A 26492-nucleotide genomic window follows, 5' to 3' on the forward strand; every position below is an offset into this window, starting at 1 on the left:
GCACAGTAAGTCTCCAGTAAGATCTGAGCAAAGCTATTTAGAGGGTGAAATAGTCAAGAGGAGGCTGAGGAGGAGGTGCACAGACTCTGGGGAGGAGGCCAAGAGACCTCTGGAGGGGAATAAAAGTAAGGGTGACGTCAAGAGCTGGCCACCAGCTTTAAAGAGAAAATAAATGTAGTGTCCTTGTTTAAATGTTCATTCACCAGCATGGGTTGCTAAAAGCTATATTTGTTTGTTCTGTCTCTGCTCTCGTTCCCTGAGAGTCAGAACCGGACTGCAGAATGCACCAGCGCTGAAAGGCACTAAGAGACTCGCGTACAGAGAAGCTTCTCAGCAAAGGAACCAGGGAACACATAGGAGTTCTGGCAGGCTATGCACTTACCTCCACCTGCAGGTTCTCATGCCAACCAGCAGTCTCCACCTCTGTTATTGACCACACCTCAACATCTAGTTTGCACCTTTGCTGGCCTGTTAGTGTTGGCTAGCCACGCCGGGTTTGAAATTAGTGCAGTTTTAATACCACCGAGCGGAGGTTAGCGTTAGGGCTTGAGTCTTGAGTCACATGACCTGGACAAGAGTCAGACTCAAGTCACAAATGTGATCCCTGAGGTTTCTTCCTATTTTTTCCCCCGTTAACGGGTTTTTTTTTAGGGAGTTGTTCCCTATCTGATGCGAGGGTCTAAGGACAGGATGTTGTGTTGCTGTAAAGCCCCTTGAGGCAAATCTGTAATCCGTGATATTGGGTTGCACAAATAAAATTGACATGACTTGACTTGACTTTAGACTTGACTTGACAACGCTGAAGAGACTTGTGACTCAGCTTTGACTTTTAACACCGGTGACTCATGACCCGACTTTTAAAAAGTGTGCTGCCGATCAACTCTGTTTCTATAATTACAGAGCCGCCTTGAATCCGTCCCTAACGAATACGCACTTATAAAGCAGCGATGATTTTGCATGAAATTTTGGGTATTAACGAACGCTCTTGTTAAAATTATTAAATGATATTAAATTTGATGAAGAGCGCACGGGGACTTGTTTAGGACTAGAAACTCAAAAGTTGAGGACTTGGGACTGGAGTGCCAAGACTTGAGATGTACTTGTGACTTGGAAAACAACGACCTGGTCCCGCATCTGCCGCTAAGCATGAAAAGGAGACGTCTACGTTCACGTCACTCAGTAGTTAGCTGTGCCTTTGTGTTTCCATACAAACTTGTCTTTTTTGTGGCGGTAAATTCTTCTCTCTTCCAGACTGAGGTGATGAGACATCAGGCCTCAGATGATCGCCCCAGGACCACCAACAAGGCAAAGGAGTTTGACCTTTCCCCTGCCATGTCATTCTTCTCTCGAGCACACTTTGAGCTAGCTGATAGAGGGGACATGTTTTGACTCGGTACCTCTAAAGGATCTGGGAAACAACTTGCAGTGCGGTGCTGAATAGGCTGAAAAGGAGCAAGGCCTTTAAACAGCATGTGTGCGTTTTTCCATGTTATCCACCCCCAGATAAGAGGTTATATTGGCCTTGTTATCAACTATGTGGATGTTCCTCACGGCTTCTCTGCTCCGTCTCTCCTCGCAGGGAGGAACCAGCCGATATATGAAGTGTTGTGCCGCTGGAGGACGAATCCCTTTATCAGCTGCAGTAGGAGAGGTGAGATTTACTTCTTGCAATGTCAGTTTGTCCTCGAGCGTCGAAACAAGCTTGCGCCAGATAGTTACCATGCTGCTCAGGGAAATAGGGGAGAAGTTGTGTTTAAGCATCACATGAGGCTGCTCATTTGACAATTTTAAAATGGATCTTTTGATGCCTTTTTGCTTGTGTGTACATGGTTATGAAATCTAAATGTTCAGAATTCAGTGTCACATGATAGGCCTTTGATCTGGTGCACATCAGCAAAACCACAGACGTTGCACCAGGAGGAAACTTTAATATCACACTCGCAGCTAAAAAGCATGATGTGTCTCGTCTGTTTTACTTCCTACCAAATGTGGAGGAGAGTTCGCAGCTGCAGCTCTTTCAGCGGCGGTTTTGTAAATCGTCAGGTCTTGAAAGTCCTGATGTTAATAATAATAATAATAATCGGGCCTGTGATAGACTGGTGGCCTGTCCAGGGTGTCTCCATGCCTGCCACCCAGTGACTGCTGGGATAGGCTCCAGCATCCCCGCTACCCTGAAAGCAGGACCAGCGGTTCGGATACTGGATGGATAATAATAATAATCATCATCATCATTACATTTATATAGCGCTTTTCTAGATACCCAAAGCGCTTCACATTGAAGAGGGTAACTCACTTCAACCACCACCAATGTGTAGCACCACCTGGGTGATACACGGCAGCCATTTTGCGCCAGAACGCTCGCCATACACCAGCTTGAGGCGGAGAGGGAAGAATCACTGAGCCAGTTATATGGGGGGATGATTAGGTGGCCAGATGGAGAGAGCCAGGTTGGGGATTTTGCCAGAACACCGGGGGACGCCTACTCTTTGTGATAAGTGCCATGGCACCTTTAATGACCACAGTGAGTCAGGACCTCGGTTTAACGTCTCATCTGAAGAGCAGTGTCTCCTACAGCACAGTGTCCCCGTCACTGCAGCGGGGCATTGGGATTTGATATTTGTTGTTTTTATTAGGACCAGAGGGAAGACTGCCCCCTACTGGCCCACCAACACCACATCCGGCAGCAGCTGAGTTTTCCCATGAGGTCTCCCATCCAAGCCCACACCTGCTTAGCTTCCGTCATTTGGCAGAGCCAGCGTACATGTTGGTAAGGTACGTTCTCATATTTGCAAACTTTACAACGAGGCAAATCATATTCTAGCAGCGATGGACAACAGTGGTCAGTGTTTTGAAGCTGATCAGACTTCACCAACAGTTAAAAACTGATCAATGCACAGCACGGGGTGTCGAAACACCGGGGACTTTCCACACAGTCATGTTGATATCAACTCCAGTGTTTACAGCCCCAGAGCAGAAGTGGACCAGAAAATCAATCTAGATATTCTCTCAGTCACCCTTTTCCCAGTTCATCCAGTATGGAGGTATACACTGGGATATCACTGAAGATTTGTGGCCACACAAACCCCTCTCTACTTCTGTCAACTCCCAGTACTGGTAAATGTTACAGAGCTCCAGTGAAGAGCACACAGGCCCCCGTAGTAGGCTTGGCGCTACAGAGCACTGTACTGTCCACCTCAAGCTGATGTGTGGTGAGCATTCTGGCACAAAATGGCTGCTGTGCATCATCCAGGTGGTGCTACACATTGGTGGTGGTTGAAGTGAGTTACCCTCTTCAAGACGAAGCGCTTTGAGTGTCTAGAAAAGCTGTATATAAATGTAATGATGAAGACGATGAGGGTTGTATTATTACCCCAATGCATCCACATAGAAGAAGTTTCTTTCTGTGGGCTGTCATTCAAATGAACACACTGTCAAATAAATCCAACCATTGTGTCTATACTATACTGTACGTTGTATGTATACTGGTACACTCTGTCATGTCCATCTTCCTCAGGCATGTACGTAATTAACCTGCTAACGTCTATTTCAGCATCTCTGATATATTCTCTGCACCGTTGCACCTTATCGCCTCTTATTTAGCCTGTATATAGTCAGTCCTTGTGTATACATCTGAAGATTGTTGTGTTGTGGTGTTGTTATTCTATGTTAAGTACACCGAGAGAGTCACGATACCAGAGTCACATTCCATCTTTGTGCAAACCTGCATGGCCAATAAACATGATTCTTATTCTGATGGTAGAATAGTTATAGCAGCCATCCAACAGCAGAGGGCAGCAGTAGCACACAGGGTGGCTCACTAACAACCCAAGGTGTATTCTTAACCTGAGAAGTATAGGACTGCACTGGTTAAGAAGCTATCCAGTTGTTTCACATTTTGAATTAGGGTCGATTAGTCTCTTTTCTTTTTCTTTTTTTAACCGAAATGTCTTTTTAGATTTTTATTGCATTTTATCTCCCTCAAGAATTGTGCCTGAAATTTGGGATATCCCAAAATATCTCAGCCTTATTTTTCAGGTTGTCCAATAATATCTGGCTGTCTCACACTTATTATGCAGCATGAATAAAAGAAGAGTCTTCCTCAGCCCTTATGCTGCGCTGAGCCCTTCAGTCTGTGACCTTTATAAAAACTCAATGAAGAGCATTCAAAGTTCATAATGTCTCCATAAAGGTCACGGTTTGAAATGTCAATATAAGATTCCCTGGGCATTCCGATGGATATGAAAACTTATCCTCGTAAGATTCTAGTGGCTTGTCGTTTGGAAGCCCCGAGAAGACGATTATAACTTTGCTGGCAATATTGTGATGAAATCACTCTCGGGTGGGTCTGAAGAAACACAGGGAATAATTTACGAGTGGTTGGAAGCGAGGAGGGGATGAATAGATCAGGGGAACTGGTGTGGCCGCTTCTTTCATTCAGAGATATGGGGTGACCTTTGCCCCCACCATCACAGACTGCCTTGCTGTCTCGCTGAACTAATCAGAGGTCAAAGTCTGCACAGCGGCTCAGAGAGCTGCTAGGAGCCCGGCGTGCTTTCGTTCCTCACTGTCGGCGCTTCTCTCAGCGTGTCAGCAACTCAACAACAACACGTTCTCCTGCAGGAAAGTGCCCACTCCCGCTCCAACTTTTTGCCCACCCAAAAAGCATGCTGTCCCGGACCGCAGCCCTGCTCCTCCTCTGTCTGTCCTATGGGATGTGTGCCACCCTGGGCCTTTACCAGGCTCCAGTAACAGAGCAGCAAGACGCAGAGGAATCCCCAGCCACGGACACCGCCGCTGTAGAGGCCTTTGAAAAGGAAATCGAAGTTGCTGGCGGAAATATAGCAGACAGTCCAGAGATTGTGGACGCTGGTGGACCAGTGGCCGAAAAGCTCGTAGCCACAGAACGTGTTGCCGAGTCTGATAACTATAATTGGGAAAGCCCAGCACCAGATAATCCCGCAGAGGAGGACCCCGTGGCTCGCACCCCTGCTGCTGATGAGGGGGCGGTGAAAATTGATGCGGCTGATGACTCGGCAGCGTATAGAGCTGAAGACGGTGACCCTACGGCAGATGTTGCTGTGTCCAAAGAGCCAGACTCGGACTCCGGGACTCTGATGAGTGACGCCGCAGACTCCCTGGCTATGGAGGCTCCTACAGGCGAGGAGGAATCTGCTGAGCTGGACAGAAACGAGATTCAGTTTCCTTCTCGCATCCAGATGGACCAGCTCCCCGGCCAACCCCCGGCCGAAGAGGAGGCCTCCAGCTGGGGCCTAAACTCCATCAGAAGCAGTTTCCAGACCATCAATGGATACTTTGACTCCCTGGTGGAGCTGGTCGGGGGACACAACGGGGTCTGCCAGTACCAGTGCAGATACGGTGAGTCTCTGGTAGACTTGAGGTGGCTCGTCGGCAAGTAACAACTCACCCGTCACAGCAAAAAAAAAGACAAACTAACAAAGGATTTTATCTGGTTTTGAGTCTTATAAGACTTATTTCAAGATAGTAAAATCATCCCCTGGCAGATATTAGTGCTTGTTTCAAGAGCGTGTACTTGTTTCATGATTATAGGACCCGTTTCAAGACATTTACTTGGAGATGGAAAGTTTCTTGTTTCAAGATTTCTTTTCCTGTGTAGCGAAAGTTCCTTAAAAGAAGTCTTATAATGATAAAACAAGTGCACATCCTTGAAACGAGCACTAATATCTGCAAGTGGGGTAAGATACTTTTACTAGTGATACCTTGAAATATGCATTGGACTTAAAACGAGATTAAATACCTCGATATGCTTTTCTATAATCTCGAAGTAAAATCAATTTTTTCTTCAAACAAGTGAAGATTTTTTGATTGGAGACGTCGAGCATCAGGCGTTTTATTGTTCATGGTGGAGTCGTCTGTGTCGGTGTGCCTCGTTTCATGTTTGTTATAAATATAGGTGAGGCCTATATCTGTATATAACCTTACATGGATTGTTAACATGGGCCGCTTATTGCAGCGTAACACCTCTAGCAGAATTAAATGGTTTTGGTTTTTTTTAGCAGTCTTTATTGACTCTCCCTTGTTATCTGCCTATGAGACATCCATTACTCGAAAATCATGAGGTGTGAAGTGATTTGGTCGTCTGGCTGCTTGGACTGATTCATGCAGACCCTTCCTGGTTATCAGTAAGGAAAGTAGCCGGAAGTACAAGTAGTTCCCCCGATGTTACGCAACACCAAAGATTACAGTTTGCAGCTATAGATGTACAGATTTCTTTATCTGTGAATACAGGAGATACATGGTGTTGGACAACCTGTGTGTACCCGGGTCAGAGGAAGAGCTCAAAGCTTCTTGGTCTTAGACTATAGGCGGGACATCGGCAAGATGAATCTACTTCCACTTTGCATTTCTGTAACAACAATCAATTTAAGCAGAAGCGGGGCAGGCTAAGCTAACTGCTAGCCCATGCAGACCGGCAGTTTCGATAACACCGAGGGCGGTCTGGCGGCGGCCTCGCCTAGCCTGGACCGTGTTTTTAGTGTCGTCGTGTGGAGTGCGGGGAGGTGTGTCGAGGGTGTCTGGCTGGGAGAGCTGGCGTTGGATTGGCTGAGGGAGCCTGGTCTGCTGCATCCTGTGGGCCCAAGGACCACGGCCCTGACCGGAGCTGCACCTGAAGAGGAAACACCGAGGGCGGTCTGACAGCACATGGAAGCGGGGCAGGCTAAGCTAACTGCTAGCCCATGCAGACCGGCAGTTCCGACAGTCATCCTGGCTGGTGTTCTTTCTCATGGACAGTGATTTTTTTTTTTTTTTTTTTTAGTTTAGATATATGTGTTAGTTTGGATATGTGTGTTCTTGTACTTCTTGGATGTGTTTTTGTCTTTGTGCTGCACTGCTGTGGGCTGGGGGAAACGATGTTTCGTTTCATTTCATGTGCACAAGTGCATGAAATGAAATCACAAATAGTGTTTCTGATTACCTGTAACTCCAGGCAGCACTCCTCAACCCCGCCCAGGCTACCAGCGCCCAACGCCCAACGGCTGCAGTTCGTCTCTTGTGGGAATCCAGGTAGCTGGAGCAGTATGTGACTTTACTAATGATACCCCCCACCACCACAGGCCTTAACATATCAACCCCCCCCCACATACACATACCCACCCCACTACCACCACGGCCTGAACATAACTAACCCCCCATGCACACACACCTCACCCCTACCCACATGATGATATATATTCTCTGCACCATTGCACCTTATCGCCTCTTATTTCACCCGTATAAGTCAATCCTTGTGTGTATATCTGAAGAGAGTTGTGTTGCAGTGTTGTTATTCTATGTTAAGCGCACTGGGAGAGCCACGAAACCGGAGTCAAATTCCATGTGTGTGCAAACCTACATGGCCAATAAACGTGGTTCTGATTCTGATGCGTTGCACTATAACGATCCAGTCTGACGCTCTCTTCTTCCCAGTTTGACCTGGGAATCCCTGTCATGACCAAGTGCTGCGACCAGCTGGACGTTTGCTACGACACGTGCGGCACAAGCAAGTACCGGTGCGACTCCAAGTTCCGCTGGTGTCTGCACAGCATCTGCTCGGACCTCAAGAAGAGTCTGGGCTTTGTGTCCAAGGTCCAAGGTGAGGTGTTTTACTTCAACCGTCTCCTCCACGCTCTTTGGCTCTATCATATTGACTGGTGCTATTAAGGTCGTCACCATACCTCAAATATTTTTTCAGTATAATTACTCATCACACATCAGTAATTAATTGTGTCTTTCTTTGCTCTCTGTCCATTGTCCTCAGCCTGCGAGTCAGTGGCGGATGCCTTATACAACACGGTGAGGACGCTCGGTTGCAGACCTTACATGAACAGCCAGAGGGCAGCGTGCCTCTGCGAGGAGGAGGAGAAGGACGAACTGTAGAGAGGATACAACAGACATGTTCTCATATAAACACTGGACAAATTTGTAGACACACACTGGACAGACGAGGACCTGATCGCAAGACACCTCAGACCCTTCGCCGACTTCCTGCCAGGTTTCCATGGCACGAACGACAGCCAGAGGTGGTTCTGCAGGATGTATATGTACTGTACAGACACCATATCAACAGAGGAGGCGCTTAACTCATTTAGGCAGATAATGGGCAGCTTCTCGGGACGGAGTCAGAAAGACTTGGAGTGAATGGGAAATGCATAATTGAGAGACGATGGGTGTCACGTGTGCGCCGCGCTAGCTCATGTTAAGTATTCTGTTTCTGAACAGCAGTAGTATTCCTTCGGAGGCTTAGTAAATTGCTCATATATATTTTATTCTGGGGCATTTGTTCTTCATACAGAGCTTCATTTTTAGGCCAAGTCTGTGACTCCATTACCATAAATTATTCGGATGGCTCCTTAGATATGCCTGATGGAGAGGATGTCTCGGTTTGATTAATTTCCTCCGGGTAGACACAGGTTCAGTTTCAGGGGAGCACTTTGTTCCTTGTCTGCGCAGAAGTCGTCATGGCCGGTCTGGACGGCCGCACACATTGAGATGTAACGTCTGTCATTGCTGCTGCAGTTAACGTGAGATCTAAGTTATTGTTTTATCGTCTTGCTTTATTTCGAACGAATAAATTCACTGATGATGGTATTTTATGACATGGCTGGGAGCACATACACTGTGTGAGGGCTGAGCGGCGTGCACAATTTCTCGGCACGGCACCCTGAAATGTGTGCCGTTCTCTCTAGACCTTGATGAATATGGCGCGGAGGCAGAACAAGGCTAAATACACATCTGCGCGTGTCCTGTATGTGTTTTTCAACCCTGCATGGTGTAAAATAGAAAGCCGTCTTCAGAAATACACAAGATCTGGTTAGTACGCCCATGTTCGAGGCGCGCTGGCAACCGTGGCCTGACAAAAGCAGCCCTCATGCTCTGCATAGTACTGAGGGAGCGGGCCGATCCGCACCACAAGACTGCTAATAGAAGTGTCAGTAAGTTGAATGTCGGTACATTGTGCCGTTGGCCAAAGTGGGGGGGGAGAGATACACGAAACTGGGTGCGTTAAGCAGAATTGCAGTGAGCCAGAACGGCGCCACTGACGTCAAGCACTTGTAAAAGAACGGCGTGGTGAGAACAGGCTGCAAAGACATTGGCATGTGTTTGTATATGTGTAGGACTTTGAAGGCTCCGGCTCTGTGTGTGTGTGTGTGTGTTTGGAGGAGGTGTGTAGGTGTGCCCCTGTGTTTTATTCTGAAAAATATATATATATATATATATATATATATATATACATACACTAGGAGCTGTTGCAATGCTGTTTTGTGCCACTACAGTTAAGCTCGACAAGCCGGCGTGGCCCCCGGTGGTGTGTGATGCCTAGTAAGCTGTGTGTATCTGTTTTGTTTTGGGGTTTTTTTTGGAGTGTTTGTGATGATGGCTGAATTCTGATGTCACGGATCAGGCAGGATGTAGATGGGGCCGCCGCTCAGCACACGTCGGTCCTGGGGCTCATCGGACCACAGCTCCCGACGCACGCGCCCCCGGCAGCGCTGGGGGGCACAGCGGGAGTCTGCCGCCCCACACACCAGCACCCGACAGTGGAGGAACACTTCCTGTTAACACACACACACACAGAGTTTTAAAGGCCCAGACCCCTAAACAGTAGAGCATCCATATACACGTTAGCCTGCTGGCTCCCAGTATGGTCCTTACTCGGTTGTCCTTGCCGATGAACTTGAAGACAGGGACCTGGTAGTGTTTGGAGAGTTGGTCCTTTGAGGAGAACTGCTTCACTGTTTCGTCCGAGATGCAGCTGGCGGGAGCAGATGTGCGTTACACATACTATCGATATCTTAACAATACCCACTGATCCATATGCATTTCTGACAAGCTATTTCATCACTGCTGGCCGGCCTCAGGCCCCGAACACCACTGACTGTATTTTCAGTAGGAAACCATGGGGGGTAGATTATGGCACTGCTTCGTTAGTCAACCTTGTTCACATGATGATAGGAAGGATAACTGTCTCTGTGGTGCAAAGGAGACACGGTTTCCCAAAAACCGTGTGTCTTCTGGAGGACGAGGTAACTTGGTTTTTTTTTTCAATTCTTTTTGAATCCTTGAGACATTCTTCTGTTCTCGCTCCGCATTAATCACACGGCAAGGCCGGTGACAAATGTTCCTCTAGGGCGAATTGAGATTTCCTGTCCAACAACTATCATACTGCCGATTTGAAAATCCTTGGGGGAGAATATTTTTCGTGGGTTTAACCCCGTTGACACCAATTCTGGAGGCCATGTCTGACAATCAATATTATCTTTCTATGCATATTGTAGTGATAACACTCCATTGGCAGCCATAATACTGAGCAGTCTTCTGTGTCTCTGAAAGGCCGCTGAAATTCTGTCACCAGTACGTAGACAATCTATGACGAACACCATCTTGGAAAGCAAGAGGATGTCTGAGGAGTGGAGAAGAAGCAAAGTTACATTGTGTCTTTGTGGGTTTAGAGAAAGCATACGGCAGGGTGCCGAGAGAGGAGGTGTGGTGTTGTATGAGGAAGTCGGGAGTTGCAGAGAAGTATGTAGGAGTGGTGCAGGATATGTATGAGGTAGGTGTGACAGTGGTGAGGTGTGCGGTTGGAATGACACATGGGTTCAAGGTGGAGGTGGGATTACATCAAGGATCGGCTCTGAACCCTTTCTTGTTTGCAATGGTGATGGACAGGTTGATGGACAAGATCAGGCAGGAGTCTTTATAGACTATAATGTTCGTGGATGACATTGTGATCTGTAGCGAGAGTAGGGTGCAGGTGGAGGAGAGCCTGGAGAGGTGGAGGTATGCACTGGAGAGAAGAGGAATGAAAGTCAGTAGGAGCAAGACGGAATACCTATGCGTTAATGAGAGGGAGGACAGTGGTATGGTGAGGATGCAAGGAGTGGAGGTGACGAAGGCGGATGAGTTTAAATACTTGGGGTCAACTGTTCAAAGTAACGGGGGGTGCAGGAGAGAGGCGAAGAAGAGAGTGCAGGCAGGGTGGAGTGGGTGGAGAAGAGTGTCAGGAGTGATTTGTGACAGAAGGGTAGCCGAAAGTTCCAACTACTGGTTGAACACATTGTTAGCTAGCTAACGTTATGTAGCGTGGACGAGATTTTTCAATCAAGATGTTCTAGAAACTTTTCCATTAAAAAGAAACGTCCAATATTTGCTATTCCATGTTTTTTGACATCAACGGCAAGTTAGCTAGGTAGCTAGCAACCCCCCCAAAAAAGGGTCACGAAATGTCATTTTGAACAACCGGACTTTTCATGAACCGAGAAGGCTAAAAACGGGAACGATTGCATTGCGATGACGTCACCCGGACACATTTTGGCAGCCCGGACACAATTTGGCCCGACACCTCCACTCTAACCGATTTCCGTGAGGGAGTCGATCTTCCCTAACCAATCACTGGAGACCAGCGTATCCGCCTGAGTCTAACGTCTTTTTAAGTCGATACTGGTGAGTAGCCATGCCAACATACTGGTTACGCCTGGGTTTTAAGAGCGGAGCGAAGTAAAAACAAACAACAATGTCGTGTGATACTGAGAAGACGTGTTGTCTAACGCTTGACAATGGCGTTAGTCCCCCCCCCCGTGGCGCTGATTGGATAATCGCTTTTTCGACCGAGAAACGCTGTTTCGTCATAATGCCAGACCAGAAGAATCAGTCAACTCGGTGGAGTAGGCAATTCAAAGGTCCGAACCCAGCCAAGTGACACACAGAAGACTACTCAGTATTATTATGGCAGCTGATGGAGAGTTATCATTATAACATATTGTAGCGAATTCGGGGGGCAGTCCGAGAACCGCCACAGCCGGGACGCGAACCCGTATCTCCCACTCCGCAAGCGACAACGTTAACCAGTCGACTAAAGGGACCGACTTGTTAGTCAAGGACCAACGTGTCTACTTATCCATGCACGTTACACTATATATATATATATATATATATATATATATATATATATATATATATATATATATATATATATATATGTGTGTGTATTGTTGAAAATGTTGAAAAGATGTTGAAAATCTGAATTGTTTCCCTTTAATCCACACTATCACTGCTGCACACCGGGACTCAGACCTGGCGGAGTCTATGCTCGGAACAGGGTTTCCCCAGGTCCTCAGAAAGTTAAAACGTGTTAAATTCAATTATCTGAACGTCAGGCATAAAAAGGTCCTACATACTGTTTTGATAGGTCTTCAAAATAGACTGGATGGTAAAGTTACTTCTACAATGTTCTTCAAGATGCAAATAAACAGTAGTTGGGTTTTTGTTTTTCTGCGTGACAACGGAACCATAATCTTCGCAGCCCAGTATTAATTTATCAAGGCACATCCAGCTATTTATACTACATTATATTATATTTTATTATCCATCCACCCATCCATCCATTATCCGAGCCGCTTATCCTGCTCTCAGGGTTGCCGGGATGCTGGAGCCTATATTACATTATATTATATTATATTATGTCATATTATGTTACACTAAGTGTTGTAATAAAAATATGTGACTAATGTATTTTGTCAGCATAGGCAGATTATGAGACAATGGGCCCCTGGGCACAGACATGTAAACGCCCCCCCCCCCCCGGGCAGAGAAGGTACACTGACTTGCAGCCAACAGCACAATAACTAAATTCACTAGTACCCCAACAGGATTTACGGCACACATACACACAATTAACGACAACAGCATATTAACGAGGCCATTCCTTCAGTTTTTCAGCAAGACTTTTGGGGCTCCGTTGTTGACATGGATGACTAAACACTTTGGCTATGTGACAAGAAATGCAAAGTAAATAACAGCAACCTCACACAGAGGCTCTGGCTTAGGGGTTCCCTGAGCCCTTGGGCCCCTGGGCCTGGGCCCAGAAGGCCTGTTCAGTAATCCACCCATGTTTGTAAGTAATTAGGACTTATTTTCATTCATACCAATTCTCCTTAAATTTCATACTTTGCCAGCATGGCTGTGAAATAGTGTCGAACTGCATTTTTCTTAAAAAGTCCTACGCTTAACTCGGCGAAACCTGCAGAAGTGGCAAAGTATTCACCCGTCTCTGATGAGGTAATACTTGAGCGCCTGGTCCGCTTTGGGGCTTGGCGTGGCAAAGCAGCTCTCCACCAGAGCGGCGAGACCCTCCACCCTCTCCTTGGGCTCCACACCGAAGAAGAGGGAGTCGTGCAGGCGGAGCTGGGGTGGAGCGCGGTAGGGCTCGGAGAACTCGTCGCTCTTGAAGAGCTCCAGGGAGAAGGGGAAGATGCCCTCGCTGTGGCCTGCCAGCTCCAGGGCGGAGTTGCGCAGGCTGGCCTGGTAGCCGTCGGACACCTGGTACTCCCTGGGGAACTCGCAGGTGACTGGGAGCAGCAGCTTGCTGGTGCGGATGATCACATCCCCGCTGCTGCCCAAGCTGCTCCTGGGGAGGCCCGTCACCAGGTTGGTCCCCACTATCTTGTCGTCTGTCACCTTGAGATCAGATTGGACACTTCAAGACGGGGGCGAGTCAAATATTTCACAGACAGGTACTGATAAAATAGTAACTCAAGTGCTGCAAGTATTCACTGCTGTAAGACCACGACTTTACATCTGCAAAATGCTAAAGCTGCAATCCCTGAGATATTTCATGGCGATTCTGTTGGAAAGTCAATTAAAATTACAGTAGGGTAGCCTTCCAGTATATAGTTGGATGTAGGAGCCCCATCCTAGCAGCCATTGTGGCTGGTGTGCTGTCAGCTTGCCAGTCTGCACCCTTGTTCAAGGCGATTTTTGAACCAAAGCTAACGCGGGCAATCTGAACTTCATCAAACTACATCATCACATTGTTCTACAATTATATTGATTGGACGTCTGTCAGAAGCAGGGCCACGTTAGCATTACGTTTCATTTTTTTTCCCCCTGCTGGAGTTGTTACCAACATTTGCCGTTGCGCCAGAGTTCGCGCTGCCCAGTCAAAACATTTCAATAGTGGTACATGGAGACGACTGGTACGGCAACAATGGAGCCCAGATGGACAAAATAACGAGTTATTAACAGGGAAATGTTACCGATTGCAGCTTTAACGTCTCAAAAATAACAATTTCACACACTGACATGTGCACCTTCTGAATGATTAAAGGTTTTTGGAGAGCTTCATTGTTCAAACTGTCCAAAAAACATCAAAACTGGCATTCCGTGGATCACATGCAACAAGCAGCTGAGTCAAGCCGTCTGCCTCAATACAGGATTTCTGACTTGCCCGCAGATCCTGACTCCCTTTAGCATGAGGCTAGATTAGGTTAGGCTAACCCTAAACCCCTAACCCCCTAAACCTAACCATAACCCTTTCACACCAAGGGGAATCAGATTCTGTGGGAGAGTCAGAACATTCTCTAACACCCCCAAACCTGACAGATGTGAAAACTTTGCCTGACTCCATCTAAGAAGCCCTGACTACCTAAGGCCCAGGGCGGCGGTTCTGACCTCCACCACTGTGCCGCAGGTCTTGAGGCTGAAGCTGAGGTTGATGTGTGTGCCATTGGAGATACCACGGCATGAGGAGTTGGATAGGAACAGGTCCAGCCCTCCCACCAAGTCCTTAGAGATTGACACCGTGATGGAGCTGGAGTCACACTGGACGGGCACTGCAGAACAGGGCAGGAGACGTGAGATGAAGGACACACATCTGAACTCTGCAATGGATGGGTTCAATATGACATATGGCTACTGCATGTACCAGTGCTTCTTAACTCCAGTCTCTAAGGATGCTCAGTGCTGCTGGTAAAGTACGTTCACCTGCTGATGCCAGGTCTAAAAACACCTCAAGTGAAACAACTGTGAGAAACTCCTGTCAAAATAGGAAACAGATAGTGCTGGGGGTCCCATGGACTGGAGATGAAAACCACTGGTCTATCCAGTACCGGGCCTTTCTGATGAATGAACGTGTTTCTTTCTCTTTTCTCGCACAACAAAATGGTGTAGCTGTCTGAACAAGTCTGACAAGTCTTGTTTCAAGAATCGTTCACTCATCAGGAACTGGCTTCATGATGTAAGGTTACGAAGAAGGTTCACCTTGTTTGGAGAAATCTTACCTGGCTGAAATATCTCACAGCACTGGCAGATTATTTGGCTTATTTTGGGGGTTTTCTTACTTGAATATAATTTTAAAAATGGAGGTTTTTTTTTATTTTTTCCCTCTTTTTCTCTGGAATTGTACTGTCCGATTACCCCAGTCTTCTGAGCTGTCCCGGTCACTGCTCCACCCCCTCTGCCGATCCGGCCCAGATAGCAGATACATTTGGGCCTAATCTGGGGTACTTTTGGTACTCACGGCTCAGTTATGCTAACTGTTGTGTGGGCCGGATGTGGCCCCTATGTCATAAACCGGGCCTGGCTTGGGTTACGGCAAGTGTTGTGTGGGCCAGACATGGCCCAAATGTAATGAACCGGGCTTGACTTGGGTTACAGCACATACTATGTGGGCCCAATGTGGCCCAAGTGTGGCTGAGTTGAGGCGGCCACACTCACCCCGAGTCAACGCCGTCGTTCAAGGCCAAATGTGGGCCGTAAGATCACTGCAGATGTGGGCCATATTTGGGCCAAAGATTCTTTGCTATCTTGGGGGGAGGAGGGCTGCAGACTACCACATGCCTCCTCCGGTACATGTGGAGTCGCCAGCCGCTTCTTTTCACCTGACAGTGAGGAGTTTCGCCAGGGGGACGTAGCGCGTGGGAGGATCACGCTATTCCCCCCCAGTTCCCCCCTCCCCCGCAAACAGGCGCCCCAACCGACCAGAGGAGGCGCTAGTGCAGCGACCAGGACACATAACCACATCCGGCTTCCCGCCCGCAGACACGGCCGATTGTGTCTGTAGGGACGCCCGACCAAGCCGGAGGTAACACGGGGATTCGAACAGGCGATCCCCGTGTTGGTAGGCAACGGAATAGACCGCCATGCCACCTGGACGTCCCCTGAATATGATAATTTTGTCCTAAATTCCGACATGGTATTTTTGGTATTTCAGTCTCACACATGCATGCAATGCACATGCAAAGACACACACACACGCACACACACACACACACACAAATACAGTCAAACGGCTCTCACCCTGGCACGTGTGTTTATTCTCTCCCAGCTCCAGCCCGCGGGGACAGTTGCACTGGTAGGTGTTGTTGAGCATGGAGCAGCCGTGGCTGCAGCCGCCGTTGTTCACGTGGCAGCCTGCCATCTCTGCAGGGAGCCGGGGGAGGAAAAGCAGAGATGAAGCGCAGCGAGGGATCCCAAAGCGGCCCGGTTATCTCTGCACTGACCTGCTGGCTGGTGTGCAGAGGTTACAAACGTACCTCGGCAATTGCGTCCGTCCTCGTCGAGCACGCGGCCGGGCCCGCAGTCACAACGCCTGGAGCCTTTGGTGTTGACGCACACCTCCGCACAGTCCCCGTTGTCCCTCTCGCACTCGTTGACATCTAAAAGGAGAAGACACCGGACTTGGGTCAAGTCCCATCCAGCCGTTATCCGAACCGCTTATCCTGATCTCAGGGTCGCGGGGATGCTGGAGCCTATCCCAGCAGTCACTGGGCGGCAGGCGGGGGAGACACCCTGGACAGGCCGCCAGGCCATCACAGGGCCCACACACACACATCTAGGGACAATGTAGTATGGCCGAGTCACCTAACCTGCGTGTCTTTGGACTATGGGAGGAAACCCATGCAGAACATGCAAACTCCACACAGAGGACGACCCGGGACGACCCCCAAGGTTGGACTACCCCGGGGCTCGAACCCAGGACCTTCCTGCTGTGAGGCGACCATGCTAACCACTGCGCCACCGTGCCGCCCTCTTGTACTTGTACCCAAACTCGGATCAAGTTATAGCTGCAAAAAAAAAAAACCCTTCTGAAATTAGTTTTCCCCAGGTTGGAGTACCAGATGGCTGGGGTTTAGTGCTTCAGGACAACAGCAGTAACGTGTCACCAAATTGTCTTAACTTTGTGTTAACTCTCCATCTGGTACCAACGTAAGCTAAGCCAAAAACAATGGTTTGAATGCTACTTTTGGACCAAGGCTTTAGAGCAGACGCAGAAGTAGCGAGGAGGGATGAAAGCAGCAGCCAGGGGGAGGGAGTGTGAGTGAAACGGTTGACACTGATGAAGTGGGGAGAGAGACATTGATTGAGGATGGAAAACTGGAGAAGAGAGAAGTCGTTTCATTCATCAGGGTGGGCGCCGAGATTCAGCCGATGGGGGAATGAGGAGATGATGGCGTTTCAAGGCTCGCCAGGTTTCCACAACACGCTTGTCACCCGTCATTAGGTGTGCTAAGTGATGTGGTCTATAAGTGGAGTGCCCTCCTCTATCCACACAGAGTGCTCTAAGTGGAAAACTACCCCCAGATAGCAAAACCGCCGCGGCCCGCACCCGTCCCACACCCGACACTTTCACTCGGCCCACGTACCGCGTGGAGCGACGGCACTTGGGCGGTCCGCTCCTGTTTGCCAGATCGGGGCCAGAACCAAGCCAGAGCAGTGCCGCATGTGCCACGTATTTGCCAAAGGTGGCCCATATTTGTTTTGTGATATTTGGGCCATATTCGCCATTTACCACACGGGGCCACTTCAGGGTCATCACATGTTGCCCAGAGCACCGCAGCTTTGCCACAAGAGGCCCACATGTGATTTGGCATATTTGGGCCATATTTGCTGTTATACATGTGGGCCGCTTCAGGCTCACATCCATTTTGTCAGGGCCAGAAGAAGACCATCAGTGCCGCATCACTGCCTGAAGTGGCCCACATCCGGATGCTGTCTGGGGTTCCTACCCCTCGCACACACACACACACACACACACACACACACACACACACACACACTTCCCACTCTCTTAATACTGTGCACCTCCTCTTTGCTGTGTTGACTCAGCAAATGCAACACACCATGTCTCCATCTCCCTCCATCCCTCACCACTGCTGCCTCTCTAATCCGGTTTATTGCGTGTGTGTGTGTGTGTGTGTGTGTGTGTGTGTGTGTGTGTGTGTGTTACTCCTCCTTCCTCAGTGAAATTTCTTGAAAATAACGAGTACTGTGATATTATTGGGGACACAAAAAAAAGGTATGCTACGCGGCGTAGCGGTCTATTCTGTTTGCCCTCCAAATCCGGCTTGGTCGGGCGTCCCTGCAGACACAATTGGTCGTGTCTGAAGCCGGATGTGGGTGTGTCTTGGTCGCTGCACTAGCGCCTCCTCTGGTCGGTCGGGGCGCCTGTTCGGGGGGAGGCGAATATTTTTTTTTTTCCTAGGATGAATCTGGGGAAGTTCCCGCCCTCAAGCGCTAGGATGGGCCAGGTTACCCTGTCAGTCAGCCTGCCAGGAGTGCCGCCCTCAAGCGCTAGGATGGGCCAGGTTACCCTGTCAGTCAGTCTGCCAGGAGCGCCGCCCTCAAGCGCTAGGATTGGCCAGGTTAGCCTGTCAGTCAGCCTGCCAGGAGCGCCGCCCTCAAGCACTAGGATTGGTCAGGTTACCCTGTCAGTCAGCCTGCCAGGAGCGCCGCCCTCAAGTGCTAGGATTGGCCAGGTTAACCTGTCAGTCAGCTAGCCAGGAGTGCCGCCCTCAAGCGCTAGGATTGGCCAGGTTACCCTGTCAGTCAGCCTGCCAGGAGCGCCGCCCTCAAGCGCTAGGATTGGCCAGGTTAGCCTGTCAGTCAGCCTGCCAGGAGTGCCGCCCTCAAGCGCTAGGATTGGCCAGGTTAGCCTGTCAGTCAGCCTGCCAGGCGTGCCGCCCTCAAGCGCTAGGATTGGCCAGGTTAGCCTGTCAGTCAGCCAGCCAGGAGTGCCACCGCCCGGATTGGCCCGTTTGCCAGTCGAACGCGCGAAAGTGAAGCGAAACGAAGATGAGGAAAATGTGATATTCTCCAGGAAAACACCACTGACTGTCCACCGCTGAAGGCCAGATTGATTAATAAAATTCTTGGTAAATAGATTAAGTGAGGGATAATGCCTGACGAGGTGTCCATTATCAGGAATTAATGGACAACGAGGAGGCCATTAATTCCCGATTATGGACACCTCGAAGGGCATTATCACATGGCCAAAGCAATGAAAATTAAGACAATTTATATTTTCATGTGTTTTGCAATTAAAATCTAAAGTTTTTCACACGCCATAACTATTTCCCAGGTAACGCACGAGGGTTTGACTAATACCTGTGTAAACTACTAATAAGACACGTTAGCTCCTAGTTAACGGGTCTGACCCTTTAGCCGAGCGGTTAGTGACGTCGCCTTGTGGTGCAGTACACCCCGTATCGAATCCCGCACCGGGCAAGAACATAACCGGTTACATTGGTGGCAGCGGTGGGATCCGGAAGTGCGCAGATCCTCAGAAGTCTCTTCGGAGCACGGGAATAACAAAGGGCGAGGGCGCGCTTCCGGGAGAGGGTGACGACTGTAAACTACTAATAAGACACGTTAGCCCCCAGCTAACGGGTCTGACCCTTTAGCCGAGCGGTTAGTGATGTCGCCTTATGGTGCAGTACACCGCGTATCGAATCCCGCACCGGGCAAGAAAATAACCGGTTACACCTGGAACAATCTTTGCCATCCCATTAAGCTCTAATGCAATGGAAACCATATTAACGGCTCCAGTAAATAGGACGAACCTTAGATGCCACTTGGCAACGGGAAATAGGAAACGCTCCGCTCAGCTCACTCAGCTCCGAGCCAGAAAGCTAATGTCGTGCTCGCAAGTTCCTTGTCAATAACGTTGTGTACGGTTGACCAACAGTAAATATATAATTTGACAGTATGTTTAACAACAGGACCAGTAAGCTATCCAGCCATGTCATTGCCCCCAAATCAATATCAGGATTTCCACGAACTAATGATAGGCCACGAGTACCGCTTGAATAATTAATTGATTGTGAAACTGAGGGCGGGACTCCTGGCAGGCTGACTGATTGATAGGCTGACCTGGCCAGTCTTAGCGCTTAAGGGCGGGAACTTCTCAGATTCATCCGTGGGGGGTGACGTGATCCTCCCACGCGCTACGTCCCCCTGGCGAAACTCCTCACTGTCAGGTGAAAAGAAGCGACTGGCGACTCCACATGTATGGGAGGAGGCATGTGGTAGTCTGCAGCCCTCCTCCCCCCCAAGATAGCAAAGAATCTTTGGCCCAAATATGGCCCACATCTGCAGTTATCTTACGGCCCACATTTGGCCTTGAACGACGGCGTTGACTCAGGGTGAGTGTGGCCGCCTCAGAAGGGGAAGGGGTGGAGCAGTGACCGGGGTGGCTCGGAAGAGTGGGGTAATTGGCCAGGTACAATTCGGGAGAAAAAAAGGGGGGAGGGGGGTTGATACGTAAAAGTTTTACTAGCAATAAACATTTCATCCATTCATTTTCAAAATCGTTTGTTCTCTGCCACTTTCTGGGGGGCTGAAATGACTCCGTCCCTGTTCGCTTGAACTGATCCTGCTCATTTAAATGTGCAGTCTAAACTACGCCCAGTGGTGGATCTAGAGATTTTTTCCTGGGGTGGCAAAGGGGTGGCAAGACTGTGTCCCAGAGGTGGCAGCTGCCACCCCTTGCCACCCTGTAGATCCGCGCCTGGTGAGGGGGAGGGGGGGTTCTAAATCGGCGACTTCTGTTTGAGATGAGTTCGGTGCGGGGTCTCATTGACCTTCACCATGCATGTACATAAAATATACTTTAAAAACATATTATCTGATTTATAAATGGGGTGGCAACAGGGGTGGCAAGACTGTGTCCCAGAGGTGGCAGCTGCCACCCCTGTTGCCACCCTGTAGATCCGCCCCTGACTACGCCTCCCAGAAAGACTGGCACGTATTGGAAAACGTGATGGGAAAGCAGCTGAATCTTAAGCAACGCACGGACAAGGCTATGGGATGCGGTGATAATGGGAAGGAAAGGGAAATGAGGGAGTCAAATGCCATAACTATATACTATATACACGTGTATGATGCGTGTTGCTGAGCAGAAAGGGGCAGCGGGTGTGGACGCTGGCCGTGTGGATAATGGATGGATGGAAATGTGACTGCAGAACTTAGTTTCTCTTCTGCTTCACATCCTGCTCTCGTCGCTCATGTTCAAGGTGCAAGCTGTGCATCACTGAGCGGGGCTTTCCCTCCATGCTGAAGTGGGTTTGTTTTGTTTCACAGAGCGGTAGCTCAGTGAGATATTCCATGTTACATATTATATACTATCGTTATTATTATTATTATGGGTAGTTGTAGCAGTGGTGGTGGTGGTAGGAATCCTCTATTGACTCTACTGAATTCAAAAATGGAGAAATTTGCATTTTCTATGCCACACAGAAAACAGAGGCCTGGTCACCCACCAACATCTCTATAAAAGGTCTCGGTGCCTTGTTTAAGGCCACTAAAGTAGACCCGACACCTGGTTTCAGTGAACTGGGGCTTTCCGGTTGGAAGACAGTTGAAGACAGGGGACAGAAACAAAAACCAAAACCCTGTTTTTCTTCCGAGCCCTGCGTGAGTACTGGCTTTATGGATGATATTGTATTTGAAATATCGTACAGGGGTTCCAAGTCTGAGCCAAACACAGGAGCATTTCCATATACACTCCCTAAACTCCCCCTGTTGTTCAGCTCTTCACCCCCCTCCCCCTTCCTGCCCCTACTCCGTCTCACCCAAGCAGGTCTGTCCGTCGGGTCCTAGCACGGTTCCAGGGGTGCAGTGGCACTCGGGCTCAGGACACTGGGGGCCCCGACACTCCACCTCATCACAGATGTCGTAGAAATCTGTGTAACATATGAGACGTATTTCAGTAGCCAGGAAAAAGGCAGGGGAAAACATGTTTCTCGTGCATGCATGGAGCGCAGTTTTCAATAACATGTGAGATTCTGACTCACGACCGCAGTAAACGTGGAAGCAGACCGAGGGTTTGGGCAGACGGTAGACGTAGTAGCCCCCCATGCAGGCCTTCACAGCCACACTGGCAGTCCAGTGGCAGCAGTTGTCGTTGAAGCTGGCGCAGATCGGCAGGGTGACGATGCCGTCGACGGGTTGGGGGTGGCTGCCGTTGAGCCAGATGGGTGCGTGGGTGCCGCAGTAGTTCTCAGAGATGCAGAAGGTGGGCATGGCGTCGCCGGCCATGCCGGTGAAGCGGTACCAGTCTCCTGACACGTGGCTATCACACAGAGGCACGCCGGAGGACTGGTTGATGTGGTAGTCTGTGTTCCTCCAGGGCTCGTTCAGGCTGACGTAAGCAGAGCAGGGGTCCAGGGCTGTGACAGGTAAGGGATAGGAGAGAAAAGACAGTGTAAAAGGCAAGTGTAAATGTTTGTGGAAGATCAATAGGACACCGTTAGATGTTTATGTTTGCTCGACAGGGAAGAGAGTATGAGCCGGTGAGAAATGGAGGCAGGGGTATACCATTTGAACGAGGCAAGATTAAATTATCCGCTAGACCAATTTCAGTGTGCACCAATACCACAGTGTGGTGATTGGATTGATAAATGAATGCCCTATTTTTTTTTCATCTCCTCATCTCATCATCAGCTGCTTCTCCGGGGTTAGGTTGCGGTGGCAGCAAGCTGAGCAGGGCACCCCAGACATCCCTCTCCCCAGCAACGCCCTCCAGCTCCTCCTGGGGGATCCCAAGGCATCCCCAGGCCAGATTGGACATGTAGTCCCTCCAGCAAGTTCTGGGTCTACCTCGGGGTCTCCTCCCAGTTGGACGTGCCTGGAAAACCTCCAAAGGAAGGCGTCCAGGACGCATCTAACCAGATGCCTGAACCACCTCAACTGGCTCCTTTCGGCGCAAAGGAGCATTAGCTCTACTCCGAGCTCCCTCCGGATGTCCAAGCTCCTCACCCTATCTCTAAGGCTGAGCCCAGACACCCTACGGAGGAAACTCATTTCAGCCACTTGTATCCGCGATCTCACCCTTTCGGTCAGTACCCAAAGCTTTTGACCATAGGTGAGGGTTGGAACAAAGATTGACAGGTAAATTGAGAGCTTTGCCTTCCAGCTCAGCTCCTTCTTCACCACAACGGTCCAGTACAACGTCCGCATTACTGCTGATGCTGCACCAATTCACCTGTCAATCTCCCACTCCATCCTACCCTCACTCGTAAACAAGACCCCGAGATACTTGAACTCCTTCACTTGAGGCAACAACTCATCTCCAACCCAGAGGGAGCAATCCACCATTTTCCAGTAGAGGACCATGGCCTCAGACTTGGAGGTGCTGACTCTCATCCCGGCCATTTCACACTCCGCTGCAAACCGCCCCAGTCCGCGCTGGAAGTCACGTTCTGATGAAGCCAACAAAACCACATCATCTACGAAGAGCAGAGATGCAATTCTGAGGTTCCCATAATGGACACAGCATTCACCTTGTCTGCGCCTTGAGATCCTGTCCATGAATATCACAAACAGAATCAGAGACAAGGGACAACCTCGGTGGAGTCCGACACCCACCGAAAACATGTTTGACTTTGTGCAGAGAATACGGGCACAGCTCTCACTTTGGTTATACAAGGACTGGATGGCTTGTAGCAACTGCCCCGGTACCCCATACTCCCGCAGTACCCCCACAAGGTGCCCCGGGGTACACGGTCGTAAGCCTTCTTCAAGTCCACAAAACACATGTAGACTGGCTGGTCAAACTCCCGTGCCTCTCCCAGCACTTCCTCACTTCTTTATTATGCACTTCTGGAAAGGTCCTTTACTACTGACCACTTGGTGAGCCTTGTTACTCTGAAGCGAGCCCTCGGGCTGCCAAGCATGACAGATCTCAGCTGTCGATGCATTTCCAATCGAAACACAAGAGCCGAGGGGCCATCTACAAAGGAGTCAACAGGGGTCTTTATCTGCCAAACCCCGTCAGTGTTGTCTTTTCACCAGGGGCCATTTGCGAGGAATCAGCTGAACAACACAATGAGCCCTGTGAACGAAGTGCAGTGAAACGACAGCCAATAGCCTCTCCTCTCCCGCGCTGCTCTCTCAGCAATCCCACTAAGGCTTAAAGCAGAGCGAGGAGGCACGCGAGCCAAGAAGAAAAAAGAGAGCAATGAGGGGAGGGGTGCTGGAGGGATGCTCCTCAGCAGTAAAGGACCCTTACTGACAGGCCCGAACCAGACATACAATGGCTTACCCATACTGGTCCTACTGGAGCAAGGAAGAACTGGGGAGCAGCGTTGACTGGAGGCATGGGTCAAGGATGTGGGTGAAACACACACACACATTCTTGTACTTATATCTTTATGAGGACCCCTCCATGACTACATTCATTCCCTAGACATTAACACTAACCTTGACCCTAACTGTATTTTTTGACACACTTTATTGACCCCCGTAGGGAAATTACACTCTGCATTTAACCCATCCTAGCTGTGTAGCTAGGAGCAGTGGGCAGCCGCCGTGCAGCGCCCGGGGACCAACTCCAGTTCGTCTTGCCATGCCTTGGTCATGGGCACAGACAGGAAGGAGTATTAACTCTAACATGCGTGTCTTTTTTGATGGTGGGGGAAGCCGCAGCACCCGGAGAAAACCCACCGCAGACACGGAGAGAACATGCAAACTCCACACAGAGGACGACCTGGGATGACCCCCCCCCCCAAGGTTGGACAACTGTGGGGTTTGAACCCAGCACCTTCTAGCTGTGAGGCACCAGCGCTAACCACTGTGCCACCGCGCCTTAATCCTAACCCTAACCCTAAACCCGAATCCTAAACCTAAAAATAGACCCTTGAAGATGTGAAGACTGACCAAAATGTTCTCTCCCATCGTTAAACATTTAAATCTGTCCTCACTGTAACTGAAAAAGAACACACACACACACACACAGACACACACACACACACACACACACACACACACACATTCTTATACATATCTTTGTGAGGACCCCTCAATGACTACATTCATTACCTAGACCTTAACACTAACCTTGACCCTTACCCTACCCTTAATTTAATCCTGATTCTAAGCTTAACCCTAAACCCAAGTAATAGACCCTAAAAATAGACCCTTGAAGACATGAAGACGGGCCAAAATGTTCTCGCTCTCATCGTTAAACATTTAAATCTGTCCTCATCATAATAACTGAAAAAGAACACGCATACACACACGCACGCACACGCACACACACGGACAAACCACAACGTGTATTCAGAGAAATCCACAGCTACCGAGTCCCCCTAAAGCTGAAAAGCAGTGCCGTGGAAGTGGGGGCCACCACATAGAGAGCTGTGAAATGACCTCACTGTGCACATTACTCTCCCTGGTAGTCCTTCCCCCTTCACTCTCAGGCTCTCTGACCGGTAACCGGCCATCCATCACACCCCCCTACCTGCCCCATTGATCACAGCACAGGGATCAACCCGCTGGCCCGGGCCACCGACAGCATGGAGGGCTGTTTTTGGAGACTCGCCGTCGACCAGCTGCACCCCGGCAAAAGCGGCACAGCAGGGGCAGAGGACACCGCTGACGACAGTGTGTGTATGCAAATAGAGGAGGCTCTAAATCCTCTAATAGGGACGAGAGTGACTGAGTGTGTTTATTAATGGAGGAGCACAGAGGCACGCTGGGCCCAAGGGGCTCCAGCAACTCATCTGTATAGATTAGGCTTACTGAGACTATCAATGCATAGATTTTACAGAGCAATTCCGCCTCATCCGTCTCCACACTGGCTCTGCTGTTTGTCCTAGCAGACTACACTAAGCAAAACAACCGCCGGTGGATCCATCCATCCATTATCTGAACCGCTTATCCTGCTCTCAGAGTCGCGGGGATGCTGGAGCCTATCCCGGCAGTCATTGGGCGGCAGAAGGGGAGACACCCTGGACAGGCCGCCAGGGCATCACATTCACACCTAGAGACAATTTAGTACGGCCGATTCACCTGACCTACATGTCTTTGGACTGTGGGAGGAACTCAAAGCACCCGGAGGAAACCCACGCAGACACGGGGGGGGGGACATGCAAAGGATGACCCGGGACGACCCCCAACCAAGGTTGGACTCCCCCGGGGCTCAAGCCCAGGACCTTCTTGCTGTGATTTAACCGCGCTAACCACTGCGCCACCAGTGGATCATGACAGAGAACCTATCTTACCTTGCGTGACCGTGATGTCAACATAGTGGGATACTTACCCCGAGTGTATGCATGCGAGATATAGCACTTACTTGTGGCCGGAATAGCTGACGCCCCGTGGAGCAGAATGGTCACCAGTAAGAATATCATGATGTCCTCTCTCAGCGTTGAAGTTAATCCAAGCTCCGGCCTTTGTGTGCGTGTGTGCATGTGTGAGTGTGTGTTTGTTTGAAGGACTTATGGGTCCGTCTTTAATATACATCCCTTATCTCTTGGGGGCACGCCTGTGTCCGAGTGTCTGTCTTCTTCACCTTGACCTCGGCTCGTTCTCCGGCAGTTCAGGGAGAGGACCATCCTGCCATTGTTCCAGCGACTCTTCCTATGCTGAAGCTCGCCGTATCCACACTGCACACTGTACTATCTTCTGTTCGCCCTCCG

At 49.5% G+C, this 26492-nt stretch overlaps 2 protein-coding genes across 2 annotated transcripts; one reads left to right on the plus strand and one right to left on the minus strand.

Annotated features, from left to right (window-relative positions):
- Positions 1 to 4664: 4664 nt before the first annotated feature.
- On the plus strand, positions 4665 to 8283 carry pla2g12b (phospholipase A2, group XIIB). The gene is made up of 4 exons (XM_056292260.1): positions 4665 to 5376; positions 6968 to 7056; positions 7447 to 7612; positions 7778 to 8283. Exons 1-4 carry the CDS (start codon positions 4665 to 4667, stop codon positions 7894 to 7896), a joined length of 1086 nt encoding a protein of 361 aa, XP_056148235.1. The 3' UTR covers positions 7897 to 8283.
- Positions 8284 to 9288: 1005 nt separating this feature from the next.
- On the minus strand, positions 9289 to 26215 carry oit3 (oncoprotein induced transcript 3). Its single transcript, XM_056291771.1, has 9 exons — positions 26147 to 26215; positions 21867 to 22241; positions 21645 to 21755; positions 16329 to 16451; positions 16093 to 16215; positions 14467 to 14627; positions 13061 to 13473; positions 9673 to 9772; positions 9289 to 9572 (listed from the first exon to the last, which is right to left on the minus strand). The coding sequence occupies exons 1-9, from the start codon at positions 26202 to 26204 to the stop codon at positions 9411 to 9413; spliced, it is 1626 nt and encodes a 541-aa protein (XP_056147746.1). The 5' UTR covers positions 26205 to 26215; the 3' UTR covers positions 9289 to 9410.
- Positions 26216 to 26492: the final 277 nt, after the last annotated feature.

This window comes from Lampris incognitus, chromosome 13 (assembly GCF_029633865.1).
Source record: "Lampris incognitus isolate fLamInc1 chromosome 13, fLamInc1.hap2, whole genome shotgun sequence".
Lineage (NCBI taxonomy): Eukaryota > Metazoa > Chordata > Actinopteri > Lampriformes > Lampridae > Lampris > Lampris incognitus.